We start from the raw sequence: 14124 nt of genomic DNA, 5'->3' as shown, positions 1-14124 counted from the left end.
CAAAATTCAGACATTGAAATCAACCACTGTAGCTTCAGCGCATATTTCAGAATAATTGTAGAAGGAAAAAAAGGTGACATTTGAGGAAGGAAGGCAAATTTTACAGTCAGTTTATGTTTTGTTAATTTATAACATGGCATTTTTGAGAGTGGCTCTTAAATAAAGAATTGGTGCCAGGTTGACCTGGCATACTGAAGAAAGTTTCATTTGAAGTTGCTTGAAAATATTCTCTTAAATTATAGGAATGAATAAAGAGGTTGCAATAGCCTGGGCCTAGTTTTATTAACCTAACTGGGATTGAAAGTATCCTTGATAGATGAGGAGAAACCCCAGGAGAAATGAGCTTCAGCAAGTGAGTTACAAATGGCCTCAAAGTACAGAGAAAAGATAATGATTGGTGAAATATGTTGTAATTATTGCATCAAAGTGAATCATTTTAGTATCATATTACCTCAGCAGAAATGGGTTTTTGATTTGTTTAGGGTATGAAAGAGACGTCTAATATTAACATGTATGCACAAAACATGTATATTCAACCAGCAACAAAGGTCAAGGAATAGGGGCATGAACATTCGGACAGCTGGACATAATACACCAGGATTACATCTCCAGCATGGTTCCATTCCCATTCCATAGCCTATAAGATATTTGGACATGATAGGCCAGGCGTGGTGGCTCATGCCTGTAATCCCAGCACTTTGGGAGGTCGAGGCAGGTGGATCACGAGGTCAGGAGTTGGAGACTAGCCTGGCCAACACAGTGAAACCCCATGTCTCCTAAAAATTAGCTGGGCATGATGGTGCATGCCCATAGTCCCAGCTACTCGGGAGGCTGAGGCTGCAGTGAGCCGAGATCACACCACTGCACTCCAGCCTGCCTGTCTCAGAGAAGAAAAAAAAAAATATTTGGACATGATAACTAAATGTCTACAGGCTCATCAGTGAGAGAACACAGGCAGAGGCTAGAGCTCAATGAAAATATCGAGAGTGAAAAAGGTTTCGGAAGGCTCTCAAGGCAAGGATTTACCCTGACTGCCATCCCCATGCTGTTTAAGCCTCCTTACTGGGAGAAAGAACTTTCTTTTCTAAGCCTTGGGTAAGTGGTAGGGAAGGATCCTAAGAATTAAAACTAATCACAGGCTCTCTCAACTCCCAACCTCTTTTGACTCCCCACAAGCTAAGCCCTTGCCTGAGTTATTGCATTTAATTTGGATAAAACCATGCAATATAGATAATACCTTTTTTTTTTTAAACAAACAAAAAATAGATGAAGACACCAAGACTCATCTAGATTAAATAAATTGCCCAAGTTCACAAAACTGATAAATGTCTGGACTTGATTCAAAGTTTGTCTGACTCCATATCCAATGTTCTTTTCACTCATATTTGGGCCATCTTTGCTTAAACAGATCAACTAGCACAGCCTAGAGTTGGTAAACCCATACCACAACTTTAATTTAGGAAGGAAATGATATTGTCTGCTCGTATATATTTGCCATTATCAGAACATATCCAGAAGACATGTAGAGGTGAGCTTTATCAGCCAACTTGGTGTATACCAGGGTGATTTGCACTTCTTTCCAGGGTCTCCCTGGCTCAAGGAGCCACTTAAAAAGCTCCCTTACTTAATAATGCCCTTGTGCTCTGGGTCTATTAATTTACTTCCCCCAAGCCGATCAATTTTCTGTTCCAAGACGTTCATTTCTTTACCTTGGCACATTAAAGGATCAAGGCTCGCAACATATAAATAGTTCTTTTTTCTTCTGCCCCAAAGGTGTGTAGTGAGGATTAATGAGATGATGCTTATAATTGCATTTTGAGCTCCTTGGTCGAAAGGCACTTTATAAATACAAGATATTAGTTCTTTGCTGAGATCCATCTATCACTTACAAGTGGCCAAACATTCTAGATGGCCTTTGGGTGTGCAACACCTCCCTCTCTGACTCTGAGTTGGTCTGGGACAATGCCAGAAATGTGGCTCAAGCCAAGCTCAGAGTTTCCGGAGTTCCCTTCCTTTAGTGTCATATACTTTCTCTGAAACTTAGAAAGCGTTCTTTGGGGGAAGAGACATGGCAATAACCTCTAAACTGCCCTAGTGCTTGAGGGCAGCAGTACCACTACATTGATTTTCTTTTGCCTCTGGCTTTAATACATAGCATTTATTCTTTGAGTGTTCATTAGACCCACTGTCTGATTTTTTAGTGTCAACAAAGCAATACAGAAAATTTGTTCCTCCTTTATTTCAGGGCTCAAGACAAAATTCAAAAATACCTTTGGCATTCATTTTGCACAGACGAATGTTGTTAGGATATTCCTATTAGCACGTCCACGTGCTTGACAACATTTCAGGTGGTATTAATAGTCTACCTGCAAGAAAGTGCTTTCTGCCAGCCTGGTGCAAATTGGCAGAACCTTTAAGCCACTCTTTCTCAGCTTAGCAGCAGTATATCATCATTACCTGTGGCTGGACCAAGAAATCACATTTGTCAATGCCTGAATTGCTCTTTTACTTTCAGTGGTTTTAGAAATCCACTTTGTTTTGGAAATGGGCTTAGCTGAGTATGTTTTAGAAGATACAGAAACATATAAAGTGATAGATAAGGGATTTAAGAGAATATTAAGGATGCTACATTTTCTATGGTCAGTTGATCTTTGGAAGATAACTTTCATGGGACCAAAGAGAATATGGTCATCTTTTGAATGAAGGACTGATAAGGTAGTGAGACAAGGGAAGCACACCATGGATCTAATGAGCTTCCTTCTGATCATTAGAAAAGAGTTGAGTCATATTAATAATGGTAGTATGAATATGCTGTACTCCCTATTATTCTATACTAATCCTATGGAAAATTGAGACATGGGGAAACTGAGGCCAAGTGACTTGCCCAAGGTCACACAGCTAATAAGTGATAAAGTTAGAACTCAAAACCAGATTTGTCTCCAGAGCCCATGGTCTTAACTCCTATGCTGTATTGATTATGGCTTTAAGAGTATTAGTATAGCTTCTAATTAAATAGGACCCATGTTTGGACCATTAGTATAGCTTCTAATTAAATAGGACCCATGTTTGGACCAATAAAGTGTAAGCACAGTGTTGCAAAAGTTATTTTCCATGCTATACAAGAGTTCTATTTTTCAGTTTTTTCACTTGAAATAATTGTATTCCTTGGAGACTGTTAACAAATTTCGGGTCTCACCTTAAAGAGGAATTGATGTATTTTGAGGCCTACTTAAGGGTCAGTTTGCTTTCCGTGTCTTTCCCTTTCCTTTTATCCTAAGTGGATTCACCCAAAGTGGGAAATGTGAGGTTGGAGTGTAAAGGTTGGAACTATGAACCAGTTGGGCTTCAATACTTTCACCTCAAAGTATTCTGTTCTTCGCAATATTATAATTCCATAGTGCATGTGCTTGTTGCACACGTCTCCAGGAATTGAAATACTTGATATTAGAGCCAGTGGTCCAAATGAAAATGACTAGAAGAGGCCAAATGTATAATATTCTCAATCCCTTATCAAAAATAGATGGGAATAAACACACATATAAGTACAATAAAATGTGACTAATATGTTTTTTTCTAAAATCCAGTCCCATATAGGTGTCGGATCCACAGAAGTAATTTAAGAGCGGTTTATTTGAAGATCTCTTTGTGTAATTTATAGATTTCTCAGTGATTAAGAAATGAAGTTATTACATTTTTTTCCCTAATTAGTAATGCACGTATGCCTCCTTTTAATGATATTATGATGTTTACTACTCATAGGGCCGTTCTTTCTTGAGTATAGCCATCACTTTCTGTTGAAGAATTGATTTCACTCTTTGTTTAAGTGTACATACTTGTTGCTATATGAAATGTATGACTGAATATCATTAAAGATTTAGTAAGAATGTATGTGAATTTGGTGAGGTTTGTTCAGCTTTTAGAGTAGCCCTGTATAAGAATACTTATATTTAGAAGGTTGTTCGCTCTTCAGTCAAACTAGCAAATGAGGCATGGGGCAAATAACTCATTCTCATGCACATGTTTCTAAAACAGTTCTTACTAATGTTTGAGATAAATTAAAATAAAAACCAACAAGAACATGAAAAGAGACTAAGAACAATGTTAATGCGGCAATTTAAACAAATTTGGTTTTCCAAATGACCTTCCATCTTTCACAACTTTTAACAGCATGCAAGATTGCTATCCTTAGTGCCAGATACTATCTATCTGGTGTGGAAAACTTAAAACTTTTTTCTAAATGTCTTTAAAGCTGAGGTGGAGAAGAATGACTCTCTGTCACTTTCAGAAGGTTCTAAGGTTGAATCATGGCCATGCTGTCCTTCCCCATGTCACTTACTGTTTATCTAACATAGTTATCTCTTTTTCTAGCCTGTATCATGCCCCCACATTATTTTCTGTGATGCTTTACATTTGAAAGAGAGTAGATGATGAGGGTGGGGATGCTTAGGAGGGCCTTTGGAGGAAGTAAATTAAACAGCTTCTTAATTAATTTGGTGCATATTAAATTCTAGAAATTTGGAATTTTAGTTACTTCTGATTTTGCCCTGCATTTTGCTAAGAATATTTAGCTTTATACTTGCTATTGACTTCACTAATCTATTCCATAGTGAGTAGAATGAAGGTCAGTAATATATTTAATGTGTAGCCAACAATGGCAGATACAGAAAACCCAAAGTAATAGAATACATTCAAGGCAGATCTGGCGCAAGCCAATTACCTTTTCTCAGTATAGGATTCTGTTGTGTCTAAAACCCTGGAGGATGAATGACATCCTTTATGATATGTCACCTGAAGGGTAGGATTATGAGTTATAGATGTAGATTCGTTTCAAAAAGGTACACGTTCTTTTTCTATGAAAACCTCTAAAAAGTTTACCCAACTTTATTTTGAATGAATAGAATGTTGTACCAAGATCTACCAAGGTAGACCATTATAATGATCTCTAATTGATAGCTATATTCTTTTGCCATGGGCTATTGAAGCACCAAGGAATTAACTTGCCTTTCTCTTCCTCCTTGCCTGCCCTCTCCATTTTTTTCTATGAGAAATGATTCCTTGAGGAAAATTTTAAATTATCCACTGCAGTTCGAAACTGTTAATTGTTCCTATTGCATTTTATTTTTCAATACATTAATATGTTATACCCTATACCAATCAGATACGGTCCCAAAACATAGGCTAGAAGCAGATTTATAGTTGCCTCTTTTATGAGTTATTTTTTAAATTCCTGGTAGTAAAGATATGAGTCAGCTTGTTAGAATAATTTGTCTATATGAGAAGTGAATGAGGAACCTTGTGAACATCCTCCAATATTGCTACCTGTTTCCCATCCTACGCCCCCACCTTCCCCACACAGAAGGTAGGTACCAGTTTATTCCCAGATGGAATCTTCTCAGCCAATAGTGACTCCTATATGGAGATGGCCCTGCAATTGAAATGCTTTAGCATGCCCCTATTCATTTGGTCTGATGCTATATGCAATTCTAATATTCTTTATGGCTTTTAGACTTCTTTGTAAATTGTTTCCAAGCCACCTGGTTTGAGATTTTTCTTTCATTTTTAATATTGGTAATTTGGAATGGAGTTCCCCAAGTTGCAATATAGGCTTGTGAATCAAAAGTAATGAATTACAATTCACTAATTTCTGCCAGATCAATGTGAGGTTGGTTGATGAGATAGAACAGTTCCCAAGGCATGGCTTCATCATTTTGTTATTTGAAGCATATTCATTAAGGGTGTATCTCCACAGCACCACTCTCCAAGTCTGTCCTAATTATGGAAACCATTCAGCAGTGGTAATAACAGTTACGAAGGAAGAGGGGGAGCATACTGGCAGTTAAAACCATTACGTTTGAGCCTTGAAACTAATTAGATATTTCATGCTTGCAAGAAGTATTCCTAACAGGCTTTATGAATGGATGCTTGTTCAGGAAGGTCCTCTCATAGTAAGGTAAGAGAAAGAGAAAGGAGGAGGGAGACAGGAAGGGAGGGAGGCTAAATATACAAAATCAGTGTCTATTATGAAATACAGGTGCTCAAAAGTCTACAAATGTTATATCACTACATTATAATTATCTCTATTTCCAGACATTTGAGTTTCCTTATTTTTAAAAATGTGGAACAAATCTGGAAAGACAGTGATATAAAAGCTTATCTGTACTGATCTACCTCTTTGACAAAGATAATGAGATGCAAGGACATCCTTTATGGAATAAGAAGTCTCCCTTGGCCATCAAGGCTTAAATTGTCCTCTCTGCCTTCCCCCTGTCAGAACATTAAGCTGTTGCAAACACTTGAGAGGAGAAGAAAAGAAGGACATGGCCCTATGTTTCTGATGGGAATACAGTAGATTAATAGCGCAGTTTGCGTGACTGTGGAGCGAGGGTCCCCTCTCACATGTGAAACTGATCTGGCAGGTGAATTACTCATGGGTCAAGGAGATCCTCTTGTCTCAACTGGCCCAATTAAGGTGTGGTTGAGATGAGACGGAGAGAGAGTGAAGGTAAATCCATTTCCGTAAACGGCCAAACCTCTTAAGGATTCCCATCCCATGCCACTTTTCTAAAATGTGGAGTACTGCATGGCTAAGACTAACCTGACCTTTAAACCTATAGACCAAGGGCAGAGTGACTTCAACTCCACCTCTACTAAAGATAAATTGATATCTATCTCTAAAAACTTCATAAAACAAACCACAAAACCTAGGATGTTTTTTAATGACTTATTGACTTTTCAGATTGTTCTTTAAGCTGTTTTTTAAACTTTAAAGGCAACACTGATAATGAACGCTTCCAAATGGTAAAACAGAAAATCCCCTTCAAATATAATCGGCCTGTAGAGGAGTGGCTGCAGGAAAAAGGTAACCGTCATTAAAACTTTCATTTTAAAATCATTTGATCCTAAACCCTCATTTTTAAAGCCTGCAAATAAATGTTCCTTAAATGATAATCGCCTGCTGCATAAATGACTGTTTTAATTTTCATTATAATTTGTGTCAGCTTCCACCTGCCATATGTTGATAAATCATGCTATAATACATTGCCATTAAAATACAGTTAAAGGGACTAACTTCTAGCCTGCTATCAGCATGACAAACACAAACAAGAAATTCCAGGAACTTCTAAAACAGAAATGTATTATGGCAATTTAACCACTGCATGACATTATTTATTAATTTGTTTTAAATTACCTTTTACACCAAAGCTTTCTAAAGAAATTCCAAAAGTGCTTTTTAAACTTACACCTGGAGGCTGTTTTGGCTTGTAGCATGGTTAACAAAACAAAAAACAAACAAACAAAAAAACAAAACCATAGATTGACTCTTGTAACTTAAACTACTTAAAACAAATATTATAAGGGGACCATTTTGTTTTTTAACATTTGTTCTTAAAAAAAAAAAGAAAAAGATGAATTTTGCCTTTAAAACCTACAGAGGCAAAATTATTTTCTAAGAGATTAATTGTGTCCTAGTTGCTGACTGAAACTAAAAACAAAAACAAACTTATTTTACACTTCGGTTGTGTGGATACCCTTGTGTATTTGATGTTTTATGCAACAAAAGCGTAAGAAGTTAACATAATGAGTTGGAAAAGAAAAGGTTCATGAAAGGCAAAACAGCAGTCTCTGATTTGCTGGAGACAACAACCACTGTTAATAAAAGAGGGCAGCGGTTATAACTGATGTTAGAATTTTCCTGTGTAGCTTCTAGCTGTTAGGAAATAAACCATTGTCTTTCAATGAAAAACAGTCTCTAAGAAGATATGTATTCCTTTTTGTTGTTGTTGAGCCAATATAAGCTACTCTTGTCTCAACACCTTAAGGGAGCTCTTAACATTTGTAGAGATTTCATTGAGTTACATAGAAGAAGTAACCAGGTATATTACTTAGTATACAACTTAAAGAGCAAAGGACTACTACAATTTTAAGTTGGAGGAAGACATTCAGACCTTTAAACGTGGAAAATCCTCACTGAGTCTTAACTGTTTGCCCTGTTTTTAATGTATGTGGTCTAATTAAAAATAAGAATAACTCTAAAAAGCAAATAATTTTGTTTAGTAATCATCAGCTCATAAAGTCCCTTTAACATTAAAGACAATGATTGCCTCACTTTAAACAGGAAAAGCAAACTAGATGCATGTCTGAGTCTCATGTGCCTGAGAAACTTTTTTGTTTCTTTCAATTTTATGTTAATAATATTTTATTTTACTCCATTGCCTTTTAAGCCTAAGTTTAATAGCATGCCAGGCATTTTCATTTGTATAAACCATTATAAAGTTATTAGTAGGCTTTTAGTTTTTCTTACAATAGAACTGTTATCCGCTGGCTTTCACATAAAAGGATGCTTTCAAATATACAAGTTGAGGGGTTGGGATGGGGGGAGGGGTGGTTGAGGTGGGACGGGGGAAGATATCCTAGTTTCTTAATTAAATATATGTATGATTATATATGCATATAATATTGTAAAGAATTATTTGCAAACCGTGAGTTTCTCTTCTACATTTTGTTCACTGAAAAAAAAATGTTTGTTGTAATTTGGGTGAGTAACATCTATTCATTCTATTGTCTTACCTCTTCCTCTGCCTAGCTAACCTTCCCTTCAAAAGGAATAAAATATACCAAAGACTTGTAAAGACAATGAATATAAAGGGTAAAGATAGATGGATGATTAGACAGATGCATTTGGAAGTATTTGGGATGCCTCTTTGGAGTTATTTCTGTCACTGGGGAGGAGAGCTGGGTCATAGCATTCCCAAGTCTCTTTTCTGGCTCTGTCTACTATTGACTAACTTTCTGACCTTAGACAATCCACTTAACCTCTCTATATCTCAGATTTCCCATCTGAGGACAGGCAAAATAATACTGCCTATTCCCCAAGGGTGTTCTGAGGTTTAACTAATTAGTCTTTGTGCAACACTGACTGGAGACATGCGAAGATTTAATTTAAGCAGTATGTGAACTTGATGTCCAAATGAGGTAATAATTAATGACTTCCAAGAGGATGGGCATCTGAAACAAAAAGTAACCTGCTACAGTTCCTGTACTGGTATTTGTTATAACCAAATTTTGTATTAAGAAAGATAAAATAGTTCTCAGATTAGGATATATATACATAAATATGCACATATATATATATTTATGTACATATAATTGTCAGTTATTATAAAAATCTGATCATAAGCCATAGTGAAAATAATAAGAATAATGAGATCTGGCATTGATTTGGGGAAATCTTGGGCAAATGATAAAAAGAAACTGGTCAGTTCTTCACATTCTTCATAGGGAATGAATAGTGATGATTTTTTCTGTTGTTCACTAACCTCTGTTTATCCGAGAGATAAATTAATCAGAGTAAGGGATGGCAGGACACTAAGAATGCTCTACTGTTCCTTTACTGATTGCTAGCTTTGCCATTAACCACCTAATCCAAGGTACAGGGAGCTAGGAGAGGGTTTTACTACAGCAGAAAAGCAGATCTAGCCAGAAACAGACCATGATACAAACAAGCCAGCAGAAAAACAAACACTTCCTATGGCAAGATGAAAAACTGAAACATAGACAACCCCTTTTACTGTCTCACTCCACCAGTGTCTTATTCTCAAAAAGTGATTAGTCAGATCTCTCTGGGAAAGTAGCTGTAGTCAGGAGTAGAGGGGCAGTTTAAATCTTGTAGCCCCAGGAAACCTGCCTTGCCTTTCCTGATGCTCGGGTCTGTCTTGAACAGGCAAAGAGCACTTTGTGGAGTGAACGATGGCAACTGGAATGAAGGAGACTCATCATCTCTAGCCAGTGTAATTCAGCTTTGCATTTCAGTTTTCTCTGATCCTCTTTTTATTTGTAAGCATTGGCATAATAACACCACTGGATAAATAAGATGAGAACTATTATAGAGGTTATCATTGTGAAGTATTTTCAAGGATATTAGAATGTAAGATTTTCTACCTGTAATCAAGTATAACTGTTAACTTATCACCAGTGCTGAACTATATACAAAATAAAGAGATGGATAAATATTATGATTCGCCAGCAGTTGTGTGCATGGAAAGTATCTCTTGGCATTAGGCTGTCTAATGTAAGATACTGAATTTTTTCCTAGAAATCTCCTACTAGGCAGCTGCTTCTAATTTCTAATTCATTATGTTAAGCTGCTTCAAATGCCTCTATGGGGTTGAGGGAGAATTTATTTTCCCCTTCCATCATTTCATGTCTTTTGTAGTAAGCTCAGGGCTTCCAGAAAAAAAAAAAAAAAAAACTGTCATCAACAATAAACAGTAAAGAGGTATGAACTCCAGCACATTACTTAGTATTATTATGCAGTGAACTTTTCTGCTATGTCTTGTGTGAAGAGGATGGAGGACAAAATACAGACAGTGATGCATATGCACAACACACTAAATGAATTACTGAGAAAATGATGAAAATCTATGAGATCTGTTTTGATTGCACCCTTGGGATCTGGGTAATTCTGTAAGCATTAAGGCCAGCAGATCCCATTTTCAGGTTCCGGAGATTTTTATAAAGTATAGATCATTTTCACTATAAGGAAGTTCTCTGGCCAGTTCACCATACTGCAGTGTTGAAAGCTTCCAAAGGGATATTATTTATAAATCATTCTTGATTAATGGGCACTATGAGTCGCCCAGTGAGCAGAGTTAACTCTTGTCTAAGGAGTATCCTCTGATCAGATGAGCATTCTCTTCTCTGCCACTTCCATTCCTTTCACTGTTATACATTGAGAAGGTATTTCACATTATACACCAGGAATTCAAGGATAGGTCAACATTGTGTAGCCTTGAAGACTATGTAATAGTGGTAGATTTTTAAAGCCCAAACATGACAATATCCCTCTATTCAGGCCGGGCGTGGTGGCTCACGCTTGTAATCCCAGTACTTTGGGAGGCCAAGGCGGACGGATCATGAGGTCAGGAGATCGAGACCATGGTGAAACCCTGTCTCTACTAATAAATACAAAAAATTAGCCGGGCGTGGTGGCGGGCGCCTGTAGTCCCAGCTACTCGGAGAGGCTGAGGCAGGAGAATGGCGTGAACCCGGGAGGCGGAGCTTGCAGTGAGCTGAGATTGTGCCACTGCACTCCAGCCTGGGCAACAGAGCAAGACTCTGTCTCAAAAAAAAAAAAAAAAAAAAAAAAAAAACCCTCTATTCATAGTGGAAATTATTAAGCAAAAACTTTATAATTTTGTTAAAAACAGTCTTTTTATCAAGTAGCCATAAATAACAAAATTGTTTCTAGTTATTTCGAGCTAAGGTAATTCAGGTGATTAGATTAAGAATGAGTGGAGCATTGTTTGATCACTAAGTGGAGAAAACTTCAGAAGGCATATATTTAATTCCATTAATAAGTCTTTCTTTTTTCCTTTCTTCATATGGAAAAGCAAAATGAGGTAATCTGGAGACATAACAGTAAAGAAGGCCTTAGCATGTTGCTGTTCTGATAAATTGCAATAAATTTTAAAAAGCTCTTTGAGTTTTCTTGGGAAAAAAATCTCATACTTGAGAGAGAGTTTTATAAGTAGAAAGAGTTGGGAGGAATTTTAGTTGGGTTTAATTCTTCTAAACTCTATACTGGTATGATTTTTCATTTTGATACTTTTCAGAGCAGTATAAATGGTGTCAAAGTGGGAACTCGAAATAAAGTGAACTATTGATATTCTTCAACTCATTAACACACCTCTATATCATTTTAAGGAGTTTTATGTGTTGCTTTCTTCATTAATACCCATCCACTTAAAAAAATTTATTAAATCTGAAGGACAACTTCCCCAGGACTGGAGCATTACCAATATGCTTGTATTTCATACTGAGGGAATAATTTAGTTGTGGGACCATAATCCATCCTCCTAAAAACAAATTAATAGAGATAGGAATTTATCTCGCATGGTTTTGTTAAGCAGAAAATAGAATATTATGCCCTATGAAGATTTATAGGAAATGATATGTTTGGTGACTAGAAATGATATGTTTGGTGACTAGTGGTTCATTTTTACAAGTATGCAATGAATCCAAGTCTCTTAACTGAAATTTAATTTCAGCTAATTTAATTATCAGACCTGGTTTTTAAACTTAGTTTTCTGAGTCACCTCACTGAGTTTTTTTGGCCATATTTAATTCTTTTCATTCTCATTATTTTACTTTGTAGCTTTAAAAATTAATGCAGTAGGTATCTATAATTTATTCTGGTCATCACCTGATTTGAGTGTTTCTTTCTGTCATCCACAACTATATACCCAAGAAGACCGTAATACTTCTTATCATTGAACCAAGATTTCTTCTTCCTCACTATGAAGGAATAGAGACTTGATTGTTCAAGTTATCAAAGATTTTCAGCTAGACAGTGGAAGAGATAACCATAATGAAATGTTACTTGCTAACATCAGTACTGAGGTTTTGTTGTCCATTTTTTCTTCCGCTTCAATTGCTCAAGGAAGCCTGTTATGATGCCTGGTCCATTCAGACCAGGTAAGGCAAACAAGGAAAACGTTTGAGAATAATAATGTTTCCTCCACCCAACCCACTAGGCCGGCAGTTAACCATCTTCAACACTCAGGCGCAAATAGCCATTGGTGGAAAGGACAAAGGACGCCTCTTCCAAGGCCAACTCTCTGGGCTCTATTATGATGGTTTGAAAGTACTGAACATGGCAGCTGAGAACAACCCCAATATTAAAATCAATGGAAGTGTTCGGCTGGTTGGAGAAGTCCCATCAATTTTGGGAACAACACAGACGACCTCCATGCCACCAGAAATGTCTACTACTGTCATGGAAACCACTACTACAATGGCGACTACCACAACCCGTAAGAACCGCTCTACAGCCAGCATTCAGGTAGGCCTTTTTCCAAGTATTAATTGCATCTGTATTTTTATCTTTGAAACATTGTTATCATGGTCATTGTTTTATGTAGCTAAAGAGTTTGAATTACTATGTAAGAAGGATGCCCGCAGATACTCATAGTAGTGAGACCCAGGAGAAGAGAAGGGTGAAGTCATTGCTAAAGAAGTCATAAAAGTCTGTGGCACTCCTGGGTTGTTATTCTTATTGTATTTATCACTGAAATGGTAAAGCTGTTATTCACAATGAGCAATGGACTACACTTTCAGTATGAAATACTTTCTCCTTTAATTTTATTACCTTTTCTTTTCAAATAACAGAAAGGGAAAGGAGGGGAAGGAAAATTTGTTATCATGTGAAAAGCTATATCCTAGTTCAATTTCATTCACATTCTCCAGATGGCTTTGCTATAACATGAATCATTCATTATTGAGGTCAATGGGTACCATTAAATCAAGGGCAGTTGAAGTTAGAAGTGCAACTAATCCTTGTAAAATGCAGTCTTTGTGTTTGTTATCAAATCCTGATTAATCATGTGTCAGGTTTGTGCCCATTTTGTTTTCTTTATATATTTGATCAAGATACTAATTACTGTAGAAAATTTGAAGGTTTGAGTTTGGCTAAACTGGAAGTCCTTATTTTTGTGGCAATTTTTTTCCACTTGAAAGTAATTATATCCAAACTAAGCTTAATACTTTGCTGACTCCCTTGGCATTTCATAAATCTAGTTAGTAGGGGGTAGGAGGTTAACTGAGTTATTAGCCTTAAATGCTCTGGCATACCATAAGACATTCCAATCGCTTCTGTGACAATTACTTACCCTATCCTAGTTAGTGTTTATAGAATAATCAGTAGATTATCACTTGTCCCGTTTGCTTCTTAATTTTAAGACATTATCCAGGAGCTCAATTGTGTCTTGAACATCACCTTTACATTGACTCCAATGGACATTGTTAACTTAAAGTCAATAATCAATTATACCACCTATGTGTTTCCATTTTTCAGAATTAAATGTATGTGAGCTAGGTAATGGTAAGTGTATTATCTGTTGCCTTCCTTTTTTCCTTTTCCTTGAGCAGAAGTATCCAGACAGCTCTTTACATGGCTCCATAGTAACAATTTGAAGTTGTATATGCTGACAGTGTCATAAGGGCAATTTTATGGTTTTCAAAAGGCTTCTAAAAACCTGGTTAGCATAGCACTGTTACCGTCACACATGCTATTACATTCATACCTACACACATGCTCACGAGAAAAAAATAGCTCTTCTCTACTGA

The 14124-nt window shown here is 36.6% G+C and overlaps 1 protein-coding gene and 1 long non-coding RNA gene across 37 annotated transcripts in view; one reads left to right on the top strand and one right to left on the bottom strand.

Annotated features, from left to right (window-relative positions):
* The window catches only part of LOC131381586 (uncharacterized), a 239395-nt gene that overhangs the window by 21386 nt on the left and 203885 nt on the right, over nt 1–14124 (bottom strand). The gene's annotated exons all lie outside the window — the stretch shown is intronic.
* NRXN3 (neurexin 3) overlaps nt 1–14124 on the top strand; it is a 1690724-nt gene that overhangs the window by 1518296 nt on the left and 158304 nt on the right. For 22 of the 36 annotated variants that reach the window (XM_058429919.1, XM_032180335.2, XM_058429918.1 and 19 more), the window contains 2 exons: nt 6770–6859; nt 12534–12841. In XM_058429919.1, the coding sequence (XP_058285902.1) occupies nt 6770–6859; nt 12534–12841 (398 nt within the window). The remainder of the gene's footprint in view (nt 1–6769; nt 6860–12533; nt 12842–14124) is intronic. The other 14 variants (XM_058429925.1, XM_058429924.1, XM_058429914.1 and 11 more) reach the window with 1 other exon arrangement.

The sequence above is a fragment of the Hylobates moloch genome, unplaced genomic scaffold (assembly GCF_009828535.3).
Source record: "Hylobates moloch isolate HMO894 unplaced genomic scaffold, HMol_V3 SCAFFOLD_16, whole genome shotgun sequence".
Lineage (NCBI taxonomy): Eukaryota > Metazoa > Chordata > Mammalia > Primates > Hylobatidae > Hylobates > Hylobates moloch.
The sequence above is the reverse complement of the archived record's forward strand: the minus strand, read 5'-3'. Positions and strand labels throughout refer to the sequence as shown.